Source organism: Panthera pardus, unplaced genomic scaffold, assembly GCF_024362965.1.
Source record: "Panthera pardus isolate Hobbes unplaced genomic scaffold, ASM2436296v1 HiC_scaffold_20, whole genome shotgun sequence".
Lineage (NCBI taxonomy): Eukaryota > Metazoa > Chordata > Mammalia > Carnivora > Felidae > Panthera > Panthera pardus.
This window is the reverse complement of record NW_026526766.1, coordinates 59,001,017-59,020,226: the sequence shown is the minus strand read 5'-3', so window position 1 is coordinate 59,020,226 and position 19,210 is coordinate 59,001,017. Positions and strand designations below refer to the sequence as shown.

General features: G+C 34.0%; 1 protein-coding gene across 3 annotated transcripts in view; it reads right to left on the bottom strand.

Moving 5' to 3' along the window:
• DCAF10 (DDB1 and CUL4 associated factor 10) overlaps window positions 1-19,210 on the bottom strand; it is a 66,224-nt gene that overhangs the window by 20,832 nt on the left and 26,182 nt on the right. For all 3 annotated transcript variants that reach the window (XM_053908108.1, XM_019454444.2, XM_019454445.2), the window contains 2 exons: window positions 12,234-12,347; window positions 281-478 (listed from right to left, as the gene is read on the bottom strand). In XM_053908108.1, the coding sequence (XP_053764083.1) occupies window positions 281-478; window positions 12,234-12,347 (312 nt within the window). The remainder of the gene's footprint in view (window positions 1-280; window positions 479-12,233; window positions 12,348-19,210) is intronic.

Below are 19,210 nucleotides of genomic sequence, written 5' to 3'. Positions count from 1 at the left end.
CTTAAAGTCCTTAAATTTAGGAAACTCAACTTGTAAACCAGTTTTCATCATTAACTATACTACTTGGTCTCCTTTCCATATAATTTTCTCCAAATTTTTTACTTGCAATATATGACTAAGTGCAAGTAACAAAAGATGGAATCATTTTTTGATTGTTTTTCCCCAAGGCAGGTTCTTCCTCCTTAAAGATACAGAAAAGCTAAGACAAATCTCTGAATTTAGTTACCATCTTAAACAAATTTTTTGTTCACAATCCTAACATGGTCTCCCATTCACAAACCTGTTGGTGTCCCAAATAATGACATTTCCATCAAATCCTGATGTTACTAAGAGTCTTGTATTAGTATCATATTCGATGTTCTTCACCCAGCTAGTGTGACCATGTAAAGTGCATACTTTGGTGTTCAATTTTCTCAGATCCCACAGTGCTATTGTAGTGTCATCAGAGCAGGTAGCAAACAGCCGGTTATCAAGAAATCTACAAAGCAGAAAAGAAAAACTGGTTTATTTAATCTCTTGTTAAAGAAAATTTGAGAAACAGTCTCTATATTACCTAATCAAGAAAACAAACAAAAAAGGACTACAAACTTACTGTATAAACCCAGTGATTCTGATATACAATAAACAGTAAGTAGAATTCATATAATCACAAGGAAAGATACTATGACTTAATGAGGACCACAATGCAACTTTATCCATTTGCTTTGTATTATTGATTTTTATTTGGAAATGGAAATAGGGGTGGGTGTTTGGAGAACAGTGCTAAAGAGCAAGAACTTTAGAATCTGTATAAGGAAACACAAATGGTGAGAGACAACAGGAGACAGAGATTTTAAAGACTTGATTGCAGAGCAAGATATGTTAAGCTGTAAAGGTTCGTAATTGTAACAAATATTTACTCTGCTACAAGTAATGTCTTCCTGTTTAGAAGACATTTACATACAAAAATTTCTGTTAAAATGCCATGTTTTTAATCTATTAATTCAAAGAAAGGCATTCCCCAAATAATCATACTTAGCAACATTAGAACCAGTTAAGATTACAGGGTAGATAATTAAAATACAAAGTGCCAGGTACATAACAAGCACTTACAAATATTTATTATTAGTGATTGAGATAGGAGTTCACTTTCAAGTTCATAATTCAAACTTTTTATTATTTTACACTGATTTCTCAATCCTTAGAATATATTTTATACAAATACTTAAAAAATAACAAATCTACCAATCACCCTTGAATTTCTGCCTAATTCAACATTAGGATGCTCTAGCTATGCTGTTACATAAAATTTCCTAATGTCTTACAGAAATATGAAATGAATTCTGGAGCTTCTTTCAAGATAAAATTATACGTAATTATTTTTTATCAGAAATCAACCCCAGTAACCACAAATATCATAATGACCTTCCTAAAATTTAACATGGTTTTAAAATTCCAGAATTTTGTACAAACTGTGTCTACTACTTGAAACCACCTTCCTCCTACCCCTTGACCTGGCTAACGCTTGCTTTCTTTTTATTATTCGGCTAATTCCTCCAGGAAGACTTATCTCACTATCAAGCCTGGGGTAGATTCACCAATCTTCTAATCTCCCAAAGTACCTATGAGTCTATCATAACATTTAATATTACAGTGTAAGGAATAATTTCATAAGGCTATAAATTCCTTGAAGGCAGGGGAACTGTCTGCACAGTTCATTGTTAGATCTGCAGTACCCAACACACAAAGTGCCAGGTACATAACAAGCACTTACAAATATTTATTATTAGTGATTGAGATAGGAGTTCACTGCCTAGTGGAGAAGAAATTATAAATAATTATACAAAATAATTGTGTGGAATAAGCAAAGAAAAGGGTAGTTAGGAAAGACCTCCTGGTAGTGTCATTTGAACCAACTTTAAAAGATGAGCAGGCAGGGGCACCTGGGTGGCTCAGTCTGTTAAGTGGCTGACTCTTGATTTTGGCTCAGATCAGATCTTATGGTTCCTATAATCAAGCCCCACACTGGATTCCCCCCCCCCCTTTCTGCCTCTCCCTCATTCATGTTCTCTCTCTCAAAGATAAAATAAATAAATAAATAACATGAGCAGACACTCCCTAAGTGGCCAAAGGGGTAAGCAAAAGTAAAGAGGCATGTGGAGGGATGGTATACTCTGAGAGGCAATGGCAGTTAGAGTGTTGTGTGCGGCAAAGTAGATATAAATAAAGAATATATCATGGATTTATTCTATAGCGATTCCCAATATTTTTATATTATAAATATATGCCTGTTGGAAATCGTTTTAAATGGAAAAAATCCACCATAAAAATAACTACAGTTATTGATATGTAGCCTAATTCTTATATTGCAAGCCTAATATCATAATTATTTTGCCATGTTATTAAAGATTGACAAAATCTTTTTTTTTTTAATGTTTATGTATTTTGAGAGAGAGAGAGAGAGCGAGAGAGAGCAAGCAGGGGAGGGGCAGAGAGAGGGAGAGAGAGAATTTTAAGCAGGCTCCACGCTGTCAGCACAGAGCCCAACATGGGGCCCAATCCCACAAACCACGAAATCATGACTTGAGCCGAAATCAAGAGTCTGACACTCAACCAACTGAGCCACCCAGGCAGCCCAACAAAATCATTCTTAATGGCTGAATAGATTCACTGTATGAATGAGCCATAATATTTTTTTATAAATGATACATCATCCTTGGTTTTATTTATTTTTAAATATTTATTTATTTTGAGAGAGTGAAAGGGTGAGCAGCAGAGGGGGAGACAGAGAGAGAGAGAATCCCAAAGCAGGCTCTGCACTGTTATTGCAGAGACCACTGTGGGGCTCAATCTCATGAACCGTGAGACCATGACCTAAGCTGAACCGATGGACCCACCAGCCCCCCCTCCCCCCACCGTTTTCTTTCTTAAAAACTAATAGGGGCACCTGGGTGGCTCATCGGTTAAGCGTCCCACTTTGGCTCAGGTGATGATCTTGCAGTTCGTAGTTCAAGCCCCACATCAGGCTCTGTGCTGACAGCTCAGAGCCTGGAGCCTGCTTCTGATTCTTACTCTCTCTGCCCCTCCCCAACTTGTGTTCTTTCTCCCTCTCTCAAAAAAATAAACCTTAAAAATTTTTTTTTAAAACAAGCAACTGTTGAATGTTTACATTGTTTCCAGTTTTTTCCATCTGTTCAGTGATGAACATCCCAACAGCTGAATATTAATCACATCCTTAGTTATTTTTCTAAGTACATTCCCAGAAGTTTTATTGTTAAGTAAAAAAGGATTTTAAAAAATATAAGGCTTTTTTGATACACACAGCCAAACTGTCCTCTGTAGTTCCACCAGCAGTCAGGGGTATCCATTTCTCTAATATTTTAATTCTCTTAAATGCCAGGAAAAAAAAATATCTAAATTGAAACTTTTATTTTTAGTAAAGTAGAACATTTTTCATACTAATTGGAAGATTATATTTCTCTTGTGAATTGCTATTCATGTTCCTTGCTGATTTTCCTATTGCTGTATTATTTTTATTACCAAGTTATAAATTCTCTATAGTAACGATAATATAGCTCAGTTTTTCAAAGATAGTATGTTGAATATTTTTTGCACATATACTTCTTTGAATTTTATAGCATTTTATTTTATTTTTTTAAGTAGGCTCTATGCCCAACATGACCCTGAGATCAAGAGTTGCACAGTCTACCAACTGAGTCAGCCAGGTGCCCCGCCACATATGCATCTGTCCTTCTATGTGGTTTATATATTTTCTTATTATATCAAAATTTTAGTGATTATATAATCAAGTTCATTTTTCTCCTATGGTTTTATCTTCACTGATTAGGCTTTTTAAGATAAAAATATTTTAATGACTTCCTGACAGGAATTATATGATTGAAAAACATACACAATGACAAAAGGCTAATGGAGAATCAAACTTTTAAAATAAATTGATCATCAACATAGAGCATCTTCATACATTTAAAAAATTTACAGAATGGGGCACCTGGCTGGCTAAGTTGGTTGAAGCATCTGACTCTTGCTTTCAGCTGGGGTCATGATCTCACAATTCATGGGTTTGAGCCCCACATCGATCTCTGCACTAACAGTGAGGGGCCTGCTTTGAGATTCTCTCTCTCCTCCTCTCTGTGCCTCTCCCCCACTTGCTCTCTATTTCTCTCTCAAAATAAATAAATAAAAACTTAAAAAAATAAATAAGAAATTTAGGGGAAAGATTTTATTTTATTTAGTCTACAGAAAATACTTAAAGTACATATGGATTCAAAACTCCAGTGGGATTATACTGCCCAGTGGTCCACCCTGAAGGGTTTTGGCAAGAGAATGACACGATTAGAGAAGAGTTTCAGAAAGATCTCTGAGGTGGCTAAGTTTTCAAAACTTTTGTATTTTCATAAAAAATAAAGTGGGGGATCAGCTTTAAAATTTTTATCATAAGGCCACTGAAAAATTAGGCCATTGAAAAATTACCAATGTTGCATGAAAGATATTTTAATACCAATGATGTAAAAAGAATATTATCTTGGAACAAAAGCTAACAATTTGAATTGAACAAATTTACCTTGATGAAAAATTCAACACTTTGAATTTAGTTTTCTCATTTTGCCTCAAAGTTTTACCTGTTAAAAAATCTTGGTATTGAAGAATCATTGGTGAAGAGAATAAATTACAGAAAATTAAGAATGTAGATTAGGAGACCAGTTAAAGTATCCATAATTCTTATCCTAAAGCAAGCAGATGCAGAGAATGTAAAGTAGTAGACAAACCCTTGGAAATCTGGCTCAAACTTCTCAAATTAAAACTGTCTAGCCTAATAAGTTAATAAATATATTTTTTAACTTCATAGTCCCTAATAAGCAGGAGACACTCCACACACTGAAACCTATGAACTTATGAATTATAAAACTGCCCCATATGTCCCCATCAGACACCAACATATGACTGTAACAGTTCTGGATAAACTGACATTTGGATAAACTGAGGTTTTCATTATCAGAGGTTAATTGGTAAAGGATAAGAGCAACTGAAATAGAATTTTCTTAAAACAGGTACCAACATTTCATTGTACACAGGAAAGAAAGTATTGTCTAAAAACCAAAAATCATAAAAATGTTTAATATTTATTTTACATTTATTTAACTACGTGTAAATTCTTAGAATAAGTTAAATGTTTGGGGGTTTTCTTGCATAATCTTTCCAATGAAATTATGACAGCAAAATATGATACCCTTCCTTAATATTTGAGTTTTATACTATAAAAAGAGAATCATTTCTATATAAAAATCAATGGCTTTATCCATTTTCTCAAGGGCCTTTCCTTAGTCCCATGAGATATTCACATAATTCTCTGAAGTATCTACCAAGTCATCATTTCTGTGATTTCCTTTTCTTTAATTGATAACTAGTCTACCTCTATCAGATCCTCATTTGCTAATGATTTTATATGTAATTGATCAGTTTTCTAATATCAGTCTTAGGGTTTTGTGAAATTCCACATCCTTGGCAAGATAAGAAATTTCATGTTCCCAGTGATGAACACTGCATTTACATTATAGTATTTGAAATATACCAATCAGGAAAAGACCAACAAAGATGGTGGGAGGGAAAAAATAGATCCTGGAATATTAAATAGGTATTAATTTTTTAACTGTCATACCACTAAGTAAATATTCTTATGATAACCTCAACTGCCCTTGTAACCTCATAACTGGGGGACCTTAATTATTAAATGGACTCTTAAATTAACACACAGAGTCCTCATGAATAAGTAAATCTGTATAATGGGCTTAAGAATTTAAATAACATACTTTCCCCCTTACTGTCCCTAAATATGAATAAAGAGAAAATACTCTTTACAACTATCAATATTTTTAGTTTACAAGATAAGCAAACCTTAAAAAACTAAGGAATGAACTAGAAGACATTACTAAGTATATACGAAATCACTATCTAGAGCCAAACCAGGAAATGCATGCCCACATCTCTAAACAGTACTGAGGTGGTCTAACTGAACTGAGCATGAATTCCAGCTCTACCACTTGCTACATATTAAAGATATTGGACAAATCTCTTTAACTGAGTTGCAATTTCTTCATCTCTTAAAATGGATACAGTATCTGTTTCACATCAGGATAATGTAAGAATTAATATTGTATGAAAGTGCTTCACAAAGGTTTGGCACATGGTAGACACTCAGTAAAAATGGAAGTTAGTATTATTAATAATATACACATAAGCTCATGCCAGAGGACCCCTCAGATTCTCACACAAAACTCTTAAGTGATATGTACTTCTAAAAAAGCTTCAAAATCTGTTTTTCTAACCAACAGATAAGCAAATTCAAATTTGTAAGTGTGGAGTACTAAAGCAGAAACACTGACAGCAGCAAATGAGAGTTGACATTGATAAAGAACAAATTCTAACAGCAGATTAGCCAGAGATCATTTTGAATAGGGGCAAACAATTCAACACATCTTCTCTTTTTGAGATAAGAAAATTTTAAATTGTAAAATATTTAAAACATAGAGAAAATTATGAAGAATATAACAAAGACTGTGATACACACCACCCAGCCTTATCAAATTTTAACAACTTGTTATCTTTCAGATTTCTTGAACATTACAAACACAACTGAAGCACCCTGAATATCCCTCCCCAATCCCATTCCCCTCCCTCCCTCTCCAGAGGGAACCACTATCCAAAATTTGTCACTCCCCATGCAAGTTTTTAATACCATGAGTTCCTAAGTATGTATCCATAAACAATGTATAGTTTTGTTTTGCGTTCAATTAACTCTGTAAATATTTAATTAGCACCATGTGCTAGGCACAGTTCTAGGTGCTGGGGATAGAGCAGAGAACCAACAAATATGCTTATGTTTGTATATTTCCAAACTTTACATAAATGGTATCACACTGTACAGCTCATTCTATAATTTGCTTTTCTGGCTCAACCTTGAATTTCTGAGATGTATCTCAGATGCTGATGTTTCTAGTTCATTTATTTTAACTGATGTATAGTATTCCATTATATGAGTATACTAGAACTTATCTTCTTAATGGAGATTTGTTTCCAACTCGTATTACTAAAGATGCTATAATGAACCTTCTTTACACATTTCCTTGTTTACGTATGCTTTAATTTCTTAAAAAAAAATTTTGCTCTTCAATTTTACCAGATACTGCTAAATTGCTCTTCAAAATAATTTTATCAATTATACTCCATCAATGATGCCTAAGAGTTTCTACTTCTCAACATCTTTGCCAATACTTAGTATTTCTTCATTGTTTATTTTTATTTATATTCTTGTAACTAGGAAGCTTGAAAATTTTTTCCATATTTACTGCTCATTTTAGCTTCTCTTATATGATTTTCTGCCTATTTTGCTCCAGGGTAATTGTTTTATATATTCTGGATGCTAATCCTTTCTTGGCTATGTGCATTGAAAATATGTTCTCCCACCGGCCTATCACATTGTTGTCTTTGGTTAGAATGAAGTTTTAAATTTTAATGCAGTCAAACTTAGCAATCCTTTAATGAGTTATGCTTTTTGTATCTTAAAAAAAATCCTTTCTCATCCTTAGAACATAAATATATTCTATATTTCTTCTAAAGCTTTAAAGGTTTGCTTTCATAATTAGGTCTTCAACTGGCAGTTATATTTAGCTATGGCATGAGATAGAAATCAAAATCTACATATATATAGATAGATAACCAGTTCTCTCTTTTCCATTTCCCTGCCATTAATCTGTAATGCCCCTGCTGTCATATATCAAATTTCCATATATGCATGGGTCTGTTTCTGGAAGTTCTACTCCGTTCCATTAGGCACTTAATCCCTGTCCTAAGACTGTGTTTGATATCAGGAAGACTACCATCTTAGCATCCTTCAAAACTGTCTCACATATTCTTGGCACTTTGCTGTTCCATATGAATTTTTAAGTTTAAAAAAAAAACAAAAAACAACCCTGCTTGTATTTTGATTAAAACTGAACTAAATTTATAGACTAATTTGGAAAGAATTGACTTCTTTATGATACTGAGTTTTCTCCCTGAGAGAAGATATGCGTTTGTTTTTGCAAGTACCTGGCAGTACTATCAACTTGGATTCAATTTTAAACTGCTGGCTAGATGGTTTTGGACCATATAGTAGTGTGAATTTGGGCCCCATACATGCATGAAGGCGGACTTGTGGTTAGAAACTTACTGAGGAGATTTTCTGACATCCCTCTACCAAGGTCATAATCTACATGAACAGCGTGGTATATTTCTAGATCACCTTAATGCTGTAAGTATAGCCCTGGGGAGTCCCAGCTTTATGCAGAGTTTTCCACTAGATTCCTCATCTTGAACTGGCCATAAAACTAACTCTCCTGTTCACTGTAACTCCTTATACATATCAAAACAGAAGATCAAGGTCACTCACTAGCATTTGGCAAATGCCTCCAGGGTAAAAGCCAGCTGAATACCAATTTACTTATTTGCATTCCTGCTTCTATTTCATTTTTGGCCCTAGGATTCCTTTCTTTCTTATCAGCTCAATTATACATTAAAAAAATACATTTTAAATACATCTTATTCTGCATTTCTATTTTTAGTAGAAAGGTTGTAAAAGATATTTTAAAATCTTCTATAGCCTAATTTTTATCTACTTGATTTACTGTTTGGGATAGAAGTGTATTAAAAGTCTCTCACTATGATTATAGACTTGTAATTCCTTATCTGTTTTGTTTTGGGATTTTTTGTTTTGTTTTTTGAAATATACAAATTTCAAATTGTATACAAGTTCCTAATTACATGCTCTGAGTTGATTTTTCCTTTTATCAGTATGTACTGTTGTATTTTTATCCTTATTTAGGCTTTTGATCTTCCATCTGTCCAATAATGATAATCTATATTAGTTTTCCCATTTCTGGGCAACTTTTTATCTCTATAAAAAGTATACAGATGATTTCGGTTTTTATTCAAATTGCTATCTCTGTGTCTTTTAATAAAGAAGATCAATCCATTTATACTTACTGAGAACTACTCATATATTTGGAACTGTTTCTACTCCTTGTTTTCTACTTATCATCCCTTTGCTTGCTTTATTTGTTTATTTACTTTATAAAGCTTTCCTGTTTTCTACTAAACCTATCAAGTATTCAGTATTCCCTTTCCCCCCACTTCTGATTTGGAATCTATACACTGTATGTCTACTATATTAGTTACCTTTAAGTTTCTTTTTCATTGCATGTATTTAATTACACATTGTTCTGAAAGAGTCTGAAGCTACTTAATATTTCTGCCTTCTTTCTGAACCTTACATGAACCTTACCATATTACACACAATCTATTTGTTGTTACTATCCAAAGCTACACTGTCCAGTTTGGTAGCCATTAGCCACATGTGGCTTTTGAGTCCTTGATATGTGGCCAGTCTGAATTGGGATGTGCTCTAAGTGTTAAACACCGGATTTTGAAAATTCAACATTCAAAAATGAAAGTAAAATATCTCAATAAATGTTATAATAGTTACATGTTGAAATGATAATGTTTTAGTCCTACTGGGGTAAATAAAACATTAAAAATTAATTTCACTTTTTTTCTTTTTAATATGACTAGGAGAAAATAAATCTAGACTTTTAGTTTTAACTTTGTTTTAAATACACCCCCCAAAAAACCCTAAATTATTATCTTCCTGCTATTAATAACATTTATCATTTCACCTAATTAAATTCTTCATTATGGAATGACAGTTTACCTGGATATATGGCATGGAGCATTATTTTTCCTTAGTATTTAAGATATTACTTCATAATCTCCTAACATCAACTGTTGCTATTGAGAAACTTTGTTATAACCTTGAATTATACCTCTGTAGGTATTCTGGCCTCTAACATTGGTGGTTTTTAAGATTTTGTCTTTATCTTTGATACTCTGTAGGGTTTTACTACAACCTGTTTCAATGTACATTTATCTTTATTTAATCTATGTGACATTTAGAGTTTACTTTTGATTCAAGGATTCAGGACCTTCTTTAATGCTAAAAATTCTCTCCCTTTGTGCCTTCAAAAATTAGTTCTCCACCAATCTCTGCATGTTCTTTTTCTATAATTCTTATCATACATACATTGGAGTCTTTCAATCCTCTATGACTTTTAAGTACTCAGTATTTTCCAATCCATTAATTCTCTCATCAATGATGTAAAGGATAATATTTACCCCCTCTTTTGAGTTTTTTATATACTAACTACATTTTTAATTTCTAAGAGTTGTAGTTGGTTTTTTCCAGATTAACCTATTCTCGTTTCATCTCTTTAAATGGAAAGTATTCCTTATTTCTTTGAGCATCCTAAAAATGCTTTAAAGTTTCTCCCAACCAATGGAATACTATGCAGCCGTTAAAAAGAATAAGATTATCCCATGGGTACTAACATGGAATAATCTCTAAATATGTTATTCAAGGGAAAAGCCAAGGTATACAATAGTGTGTGTAGTACGCTACCATTTATATAAAAGTGTATGTATGTACGTGTGTGTGTATGCTTGTACATGCATAGACTATCTCAAAAAGGATAGCAAGAAATTGGTAATAGTGGTTGCCTCTGGGGAGGGGAACTGGGTGGCTAGGGGACAGAGGTGGGAGATAGACTTACTTTTCACTGTTTACCCTTTTGTACCTTTGAATTTTGTACCACGTGCATGTATTACCTAGTCAAAAAAAAATAAATAATTTATTTTTAAAAATAAAGTCTTTGTTGGACTACTCCATAAAATTAACTTCATCCAGAAAAAAATGCTTGTTTTAGTTGCTGATTTTATGATATTAGTATGTCTTCATGAGTTTTGGCATTTTGGTTATAGGCTCATTTTGAGTAAGAAAGGTTTTAAGAAAGGTTTTTAATTACTTTTTTTCTTCTCCTATTTAATGCTTTTGTAGTTGCCCCCATTTGGATTTTTGAACCACTAATCCACAATTAGGCCACATAATGACATTAAGTCCTTCAGTTTCCTGATGATATTGGAGCTATCACACATATACATTCAATCACTGACTCAGTAATGGCTTCATTACTGAGTCAGGCCAGGAGGATGTGTCTTAATCAGCCAAAACCCACAGCCTCAGGTAGTGAATAGCTTTTTCCTCCTTTCAGCCTTTTACAAATGGGGCAGGCATTCAGCCTTCCACAAATGGGACAGGCACTCTAGTCAAATGCCTGGCTTTGTGTAGTAATTCTGGCTCTGGTTCCTGCCTCACATAAAGTACTTGGGTACTTCTGATTCTTGACAGGAACTAAAACTACCACACATCAATACCAGATGGAAAACTCAGTGGGCTTGCAGTTTCAGACCTATAACAGCTTCCCTGTGTTCCATTTCTGGCCCACGAAAATGTTTATGTTGTTTCAGAGCCTCACTATATCTTTTGTGCTATTTATTGTTCAGTGTGTTTAGAGCATAGAGGTTACATCAAAACTCAGTAAGTCACTGTGACTAGAAGTAATTTCCACGTTTTTTTTTTAACAGTAACAGTAATCGTTATAAAGGGAATATAATCTTATTACATAATGTTTAGAAAACAGAAAATTACTCATTATCCATTCATTCTAACCCATCCTATGTTAGCATTGAAAAATATTTCCTTATCTTCTGCATTTCATATTTTTAACAATTTTTATCATGATTTTTACCTATATTGTCCCAAGCATTTGTCCATGTTGATATGTAGTCCCTATGACCATCATTTTAATGACTGCATATTAATCCACCAAGCTGTTCAACTGTTATTTACTTCCCACATTATTAAGAATTTAAGGAGCTTCCAACATGCTTTTATAAAGAAGTTCTCTGTGCAAATGTGTTTTTCCCCCTCAATAGTTTGGAATGGGGAGGGGATAGGTGAGAGAGGCTAAGTAAGGGATTGCCATAATTCTACACAGATCATTAGCCCAAAGACATTGGAGGACTATTGTAATGCATGGCTGAGGTTCATAATGATGACCCTAATATATGAAGAGAAAAGATAAAATCATATGGAAGTGAAAAATGCATTTCAGAAAAATTCTTATCCAAAATGGTTAATAGTAAGTTTTATAATTAAAGGGATAAGTTTCACAAGGGATAAAATTCACAGTTCACAAATGCATGTCATCTAGCACTGCTGGGCAAGACATTACCAATTTTCATTAACTTCCAAAACAGAATATTTTGGGTCACATTAATAAACTTCACTATTTCACTAAAATACTGACCTGATATTATTTACACAGTCTTCATGAGCTTCAGAAAGTGTTTTTATGTGCTTTGAAGATATAGGGTCAAAAAGCAGAACTTCAGTCTGTTCACAAGCAACCGTCAGCACTGACCTGAAAGCAAATGACACATTTCTCTTTAGTTTTCTAGCATTCTTTCATTATTGATATTTATTTATAATCATACAAACTATAATGAATAACTTTTTTTTACCCATGTTAGTAGCAAATATTTTTTATTTTTAAAGTTTTATTAATTTTTTTGAGGGGGGGAGGGGCAGAGAGGGAGAGTATGAAAGAGAATCCCAAGCAGGCTCCATGCTCAGCACAGAACCTGACATGGGGCTCCATCTCATCATTGTGAGGTCTTGACCTGAGCTGAAATCAAGAGTCAGACACTTAGCTGACGAGCCACCCAGACACCCCAGTAGCAAGTATTTAAAAGATTGAAATTATCTGCTGTTGGCAATAGTAGGAAATGGTACTCTCAAATATGATAGTGAAGCATAAACTGGTACAGTTTAGGTTCGGAGAGTACCTGTGTCTATCAAACTTTTAGCACCACACTCTAACCAGCTGAGCTAAACGGCCAACCTTGTATCTATCAAACTTTTAAATGTGCATAACTTTTGACTCAGAAATTTTTTCTGGGAATTTAATCTAAAGAAATAATCATTTATAAATACAAAGAAACATAAAGATATGCTTCATTGTAATGAGAAATTGAAAGTAACCTAAAAGTACATGAAAGAGGAATGACTGATTCTATAAGCCACGGTACATAATAGTTTGCAATATGGTGCAACATTTAAAAAGAAAGGGATAAGTTTTATGTGGATATGCAAGAACTCGAAAACACATTTCTAAATGAGAAAAGCTGGTTGCAGAAAAGCATGCATCGATGAGGCAACTTAGGAAAAAAAATTATATATAACAAAATTATGTATTTCTTCATCAATATCTATTAAAATGTACTGAAAAAGGTTTGGCATATATCCTACCAAACCAGTTAGATAAAATCAAACTTAATCTTTTCCTTTATAGTTTTTAGTATTATCTCTTGTTTCAGCCCTTTCCTATTAGAAAGTTATACAATTATAAACCTTTCATAAGTTGCATTTTGATTTCTGAAAAGCAACTGTGTTTTATTTAAGTCTTAGTTTTCTGTGGGCACTGCTTTCAGATTCAGATCTAGCAAATGAAATCTTAAGTCTTTGAAACCGCAGGCCTGGTCTCAATTTATAGTTCCAGTAATAAATGGAATTTGTACACACTTAACATGAAAATACATAAAATAAAAATGTTTTTAATTTTTTAAAGTAATCTCTACACCCAACATGGGGCTTGAACTTACAATCCTGAGATCAAGAGCCACATGTTCTACCGACTAAGCCACCAGAATGCCCCAAGACAGAATTTTAATTAAAAAAAAAAAAATTTATTTGAGAGAGAGAGAACACACGTGCTTGAGCAGGAGAGAGGGGCAAAAAGAGAGACAGAACCTCAAGCAGGCTCCATGCTCAGCATGGAGCCAGATGTGGGGCCTGATCCCATAATCCTGGGATCATGACCTGAGGCAAAATCAAGAGTCAGACACTCAACTGACTGAGCCACCCAGGTGTACCCCCAAGACAATTTTAAATAGCCAAAATTTTCTTTTTATTTATTTATTTATTTATTTATTTATTTAACGTTTATTTATTTTTGAGACAGAGAGACAGAGCATGAACGGGGGAGGGTCAGAGAGAGAGGGGGAGACAGAATCCGAAACAGGCTCCAGGCTCCGAGCTGTCAGCACAGAGCCCGACGCGGGGCTTGAACTCATGAACCGCTAGATCATGACCTGAGCCGAAGTCGGACGCTTAACCGACTGAGCCACCAAGGTGCCCCCAAAATTTTCTATTTAGAACAAACTTTTTAGATAAAGTAGGAGAGGGAAAAAATCTACATTGGAATCTTTTCCATATTTAGTAATCATGAAATTGTCCTTTAAAGGGTGTCCATAGGAACGCTTTTTAAAAAAATTTTAATGTTTGTTCATTTTGAGAGAGCCAGACAGAGCACAAGCAGGGGAGGGGCAGAAAGAGAGGGAGACATAGAATCCAAAGCAGCCCCCAGGCTCTGAGCTGTCAGCACAGAGCCTGACACAGGGCTCGAACCCACAAGCCGTGAGATCATGACCTGAGTGGAAGTTGGATGCTTAACCAACTGAGCCACCTAGGCTCCCTGGCAAAACCTTTTTTGAAATATCTGGACTTCAGGATTTTTGTGCTGGTTGATCAACATGAGTAAAAATATTCAAATTAATATCCATAATTTTAAAGCTAGCCATTTTTTGTTGTTATTCAGAAGAGTCACAGAATGAACTTTACTCCTTTTTGTGCATAAAAGTAAACGAATCGCTGGTTCTTGGAGAGTCTTTACCTTAAACACTGTAAGATATCTATAAAACTGACACTCATTGTTTTGTTTTAATACAAATAATTTTTGTACATGGCATGATTTGTAACTTTTTAAAATGCACATCAATTGTCCCAATATCAAAGCCTACACTTTTCTCATTGGTTTGAAACGTGATCTTTATCATATATACGTTTTGTTTCTGGATTCTACACCCCATTCTATGCAATACCACCACATTATTACAATTTCTAAATGGTTTTCTATGTGGTAAAGCAAGATCTCCTCATTGCTTTTTTTAAAATTAATTTATTTATTTTGAGAGAGCAAGACAGCCTGTGCACAAGTGAAGGAGAGGCAGAGAGAGAATCAAAAGCAGGCTCCATGATGACAGCTCATGAAATGTGAGATCATGACCCGAACTGAAATCAACAGTAGGACGCTTAACCAACTGAGGAATTTTAAATATAGCATGTCAGGTCCTACTAAAAAACCTTGTTAGTATTTTTACTAGGATGCACTGACTTTCCAAATTAATTCAGTGGAATTTGTATCATTCAGTATTGAATCACCCATCAGTAACATATACACCTTCCCACATATTCAAGATTTTCTTAGCAAGAGTAACTTAGCAATTCTTGGGCCTTTAAACATCCTTATACATTTCAAATCAACTTATCAAGTTATGTACACACACACACAAGTCCAGCTATGGATTTTCAGATTATAATAAATCTATATAAAAGTTTACATAGAATTGAAATCTTTATAATATGGAGTCTTTCAATCCATGAACATGGTGTATTTCCATTTACCATGGAGATTTTTCTCCATATGGGTCATACCTATCTTTTCTTAGATTTATTCGTGGGTACTTGACCATTTTTTTCATACTTTTGTAAATATTCTTTTTTAAATTTTGCTTTGTTGTTGGTGTACAGAAATGCAATTGATTTTAAAATAATTTATCCATTAATCTTGCTATTTTAATACTTTACCTGTAGGTTACTTTAGGTTTTCTTTGTCGATAATCACATCATCTACAAGCAAATGCTTTGTTCTTTTTTAATACTTTTTTCCTTGCTGCACTGGCTAGAACTTTCGGTATAATGTTAAATAGAAATGTTACTATAGCAGGCATGCCTCTCATTCCTGATCTTCAAGAATACATTCACTGTTTCATCATTAAGTACAATGTTTGCTGTAGAGTTTTTTTGTTTGTTTTTCTTTTGTGGGGGATAGATTTGTTATTGGATTAAGAAATTTTCTTCTACTTCAAATTTGCTGTTTTTTTCATTGATATATGTTCAATTGCATAAAAGTTTTCCAACACTTACTGAAATTATCCTAGGTTTTTCCTTCAATATGTTAATGTAGTGATTTACATTATTTTATTTTCTAAACCTTTGATTTCTACCGTAGAGCTTATTTAACTCATTTGGCTAAAGCTGTGGGCTCACATTTCTGGCTTCTCTTCCTTTCATAGATCTTGGCCCTGCAATTTACTTATTACCTTATTTCTCTAATTCCTTCAAACACAAATTTTTATATCTTACATTAAATATTTATATTTTTTCTAGCTTTTCTAATTATTCTCTGTTGAAGGGTTGGGCCAAACCACCTACTCTACTTCTTCTGGAAAGCTATAATCTCTACCTCTTGCATCTGAAGTTATGTCACCCCTTTTCATTCTGAATATTGTTTGCTTGGGCATTCTCTTAATCGATATGAGTGTTTTTCATTTTTATTTGTCTTTTCAAAGATAAGATTTTCTCTGGTGAGTATTTCTACTGAATTTTAAAAAGTTCACCAGTTCCACTCTGTTACTCTATTTCCTTCCTTCTCCTTTCTTTGCTTACTTTGCTATTATTTGCACATAATTTCACTATTCTTTCTTGAGATAGATACTTAGCTCATTTTTACTTGTCTTCCTTTCCAGTCTATTAATGACTATTATTTTCCTAGTAAGTACTGTTTTACTTGTATCTTACAAGTTTTGAGATGTGGTACTTTCTTTATCATTCAGTGCTAAATATTTCTAATGTCCACTATCATTTCTTTTTTGGCCCATATGCTATTTATAAATGTTTCTTCACTTGAAAACACTTGAGGTTTTCCTAGTTATCTTTTTGTTATTGATTTCTAGTGATCACACTATACTGATATACTGTAACTTCTTTGATAATCTTTTAAAATGTGGCCTTGTAAGTGAAAATTTTATAAATCTTCCTTGTGTGTTTGGGAAAAAAAATTGCAGGAGGCAGCTGTTACATATAGCCAAGTGTGATATTTAAAAATGTTAAACATTCAATAGTAATATAAACATGAATAAAAATTTTTCAACATTTTAAACATAAACTAACCTATAAATTATAAAAACTCTTCCCAAGTGATAGTTCTAATTAAGTTGTTTGTCATAGTATTCTAGTAATTTCCATTATTTGTTAATTTTTGGAAATATTAGCCATAATCTTTTCTTTGACCCAGATGCCGTTGTCTGCACCATGAATTGGCATAAAGAATTACATAAAGCCCCTCCAAAAATGTCCACATTAAATAGGTAGTCATTAAGTAACTTGTAATCTTCATAAGTAATAAAAAAATTACTTAACATCAACAGAATTCTCGGGCTACATCCTCTTTTTAGCTTTTGCTGAAGTATATTAAAAATTTTTAGCACTTATGCTTGTTGTTAATTTTGTGTATTAATTATGTATACAATTATGTTAATAACTAAGCCACAAAAAGAATCTGTTGATATATCATGTTTAATTATAATCCTTTAGTCCAGATGACAATACAATATACCAGTTAAAAGCATAATAAGCCAGGGTACAAATCCTTTGTTTAATGACCTTTCTGCTTCTCAGTTTCCTCAGTTAAATGTTCCTGAGATTTATGTTGGTGGTCAGTTTCATTAATAAAATGAGTGTTTACTGATGCCCATGGTAGGCAGGTATTCAGTGGATTTTAGCAAACTTAGCCCACTAAATAATGGTGAAATTCAGTAGGAATAAAATTAGGGATCTGCATCCCTGGAGTAATGACATCCATAAACCATCCCTAGAGGCCTCATTCATCTGCTGTGGATTCTGTTCTGTCATGGAGTGCACACTATGCCAAGAGAGTTAATATGTCTGGATGGTGCCTGCAGTAGTGCTAGTACTCTTGTCTGACTGACTTGTTCATCTCTCTGGATCTCCCCGGAGGCTGCAGTTCTCACAAATGACTATGTGAGAATGGCTGGGAAAGTGCCTGAGAAAGGCAGGCAGCCCCACACTAAGGGAAGCTAAACGGTCACTGGGCATTTGCCTATGGATTTTTTTGTGTGTGGGGAAGGGTATCTGGCATGGATAAGGAGCACTTTGAACTGATGCTGCAGCTCTCCAGTGAGATGCTTCTTGGTAGCTTGCTGTGCCAGCTCTTAACTCTGTAGTTGTTATATAATGGGTTACTCTAGGAGGTCCCATGGAAGGTACTCAACGGGCTTGGGCCAGTAACTATTCAACCACTATGGACATATATGAATATTTTTACAACTGGTACAGCTGAACCAATGTGTACTGATTATCAGGCCTGGACACGGCATACTGCCCTTTAAAGCAAGATTTTAAGTGGTGTTTTGATCTTATGTTTGTGTCTGCATAGCTGAAGTATATACTATAATGTACATTAAAATCTTTCTTCATGATAAACTTGATACATATATTTTAAACCTAAAAGACTCATCCAAGTTTAGAGCTGTTTTATTTTCCACGTGAATTGAGCTTTTATCAGCATGACCTCCATCTCTAGTAATTTTGCCTTAAAGCCTAGTTTGTATATTAATATAGCTCACTAGCTTTTGTTTAGAATGTGTTTGATTTATTTTTGTCTATCCTTTTGAACATATTAAGTACTATTATACTTATTATAATTAGTAATATTTGGATTTATTTTCAGCCATTCTTTGTGCTTTCTTTTTTTTTTTTCCAGCCATTCTTTGTGCTTTCTTTTTTTAATGTTTATTTTTAAGACAGAGAGTGCTAGCAGAAGAAGGGCAGAGCGAGGGAGACACAGAATCCAGAGCAGCCTCCAGGCTATGAGCTATCAGCACAGAGCCCGATGCAGTGCTCGAATTCATGAACCGCGAGATTATAACCTGAGCCAAAGTTGGATGCTTAACCGACTGAGCCACCCAGGCACGCCTTCTTTTTAAAAAAAATTTTAACGTTTATTTATTTTTGAGAGAGAGAGACAGAGCATGAGTGGGGGAAGAGAAGAAAGAGAAGGAGACACAGAATCCAAAGCAGGCTTCAGGCTCTGAGCTGTCCCACACAGCCCAATGTGGGGTTTGAACTCAGACTGTGAGATCATGACCTGAGACGAAGTCGGACGCTTAACCGACTATGCCACCCAGGCATCCCTGTGCTTTCTATTTATTATACCTTTTCTACTTTTTTTTTCCCTTTCTTGTCTTTTTTTGAAGTATTTCTTTCTCATTCCATATTTTTTCCTCTACTAGTCTGGAAATAATATATTCTTTCTTTTATTTTACTGTTTAACTTGCAGATTTTAATATGCAAACATTAAAACCT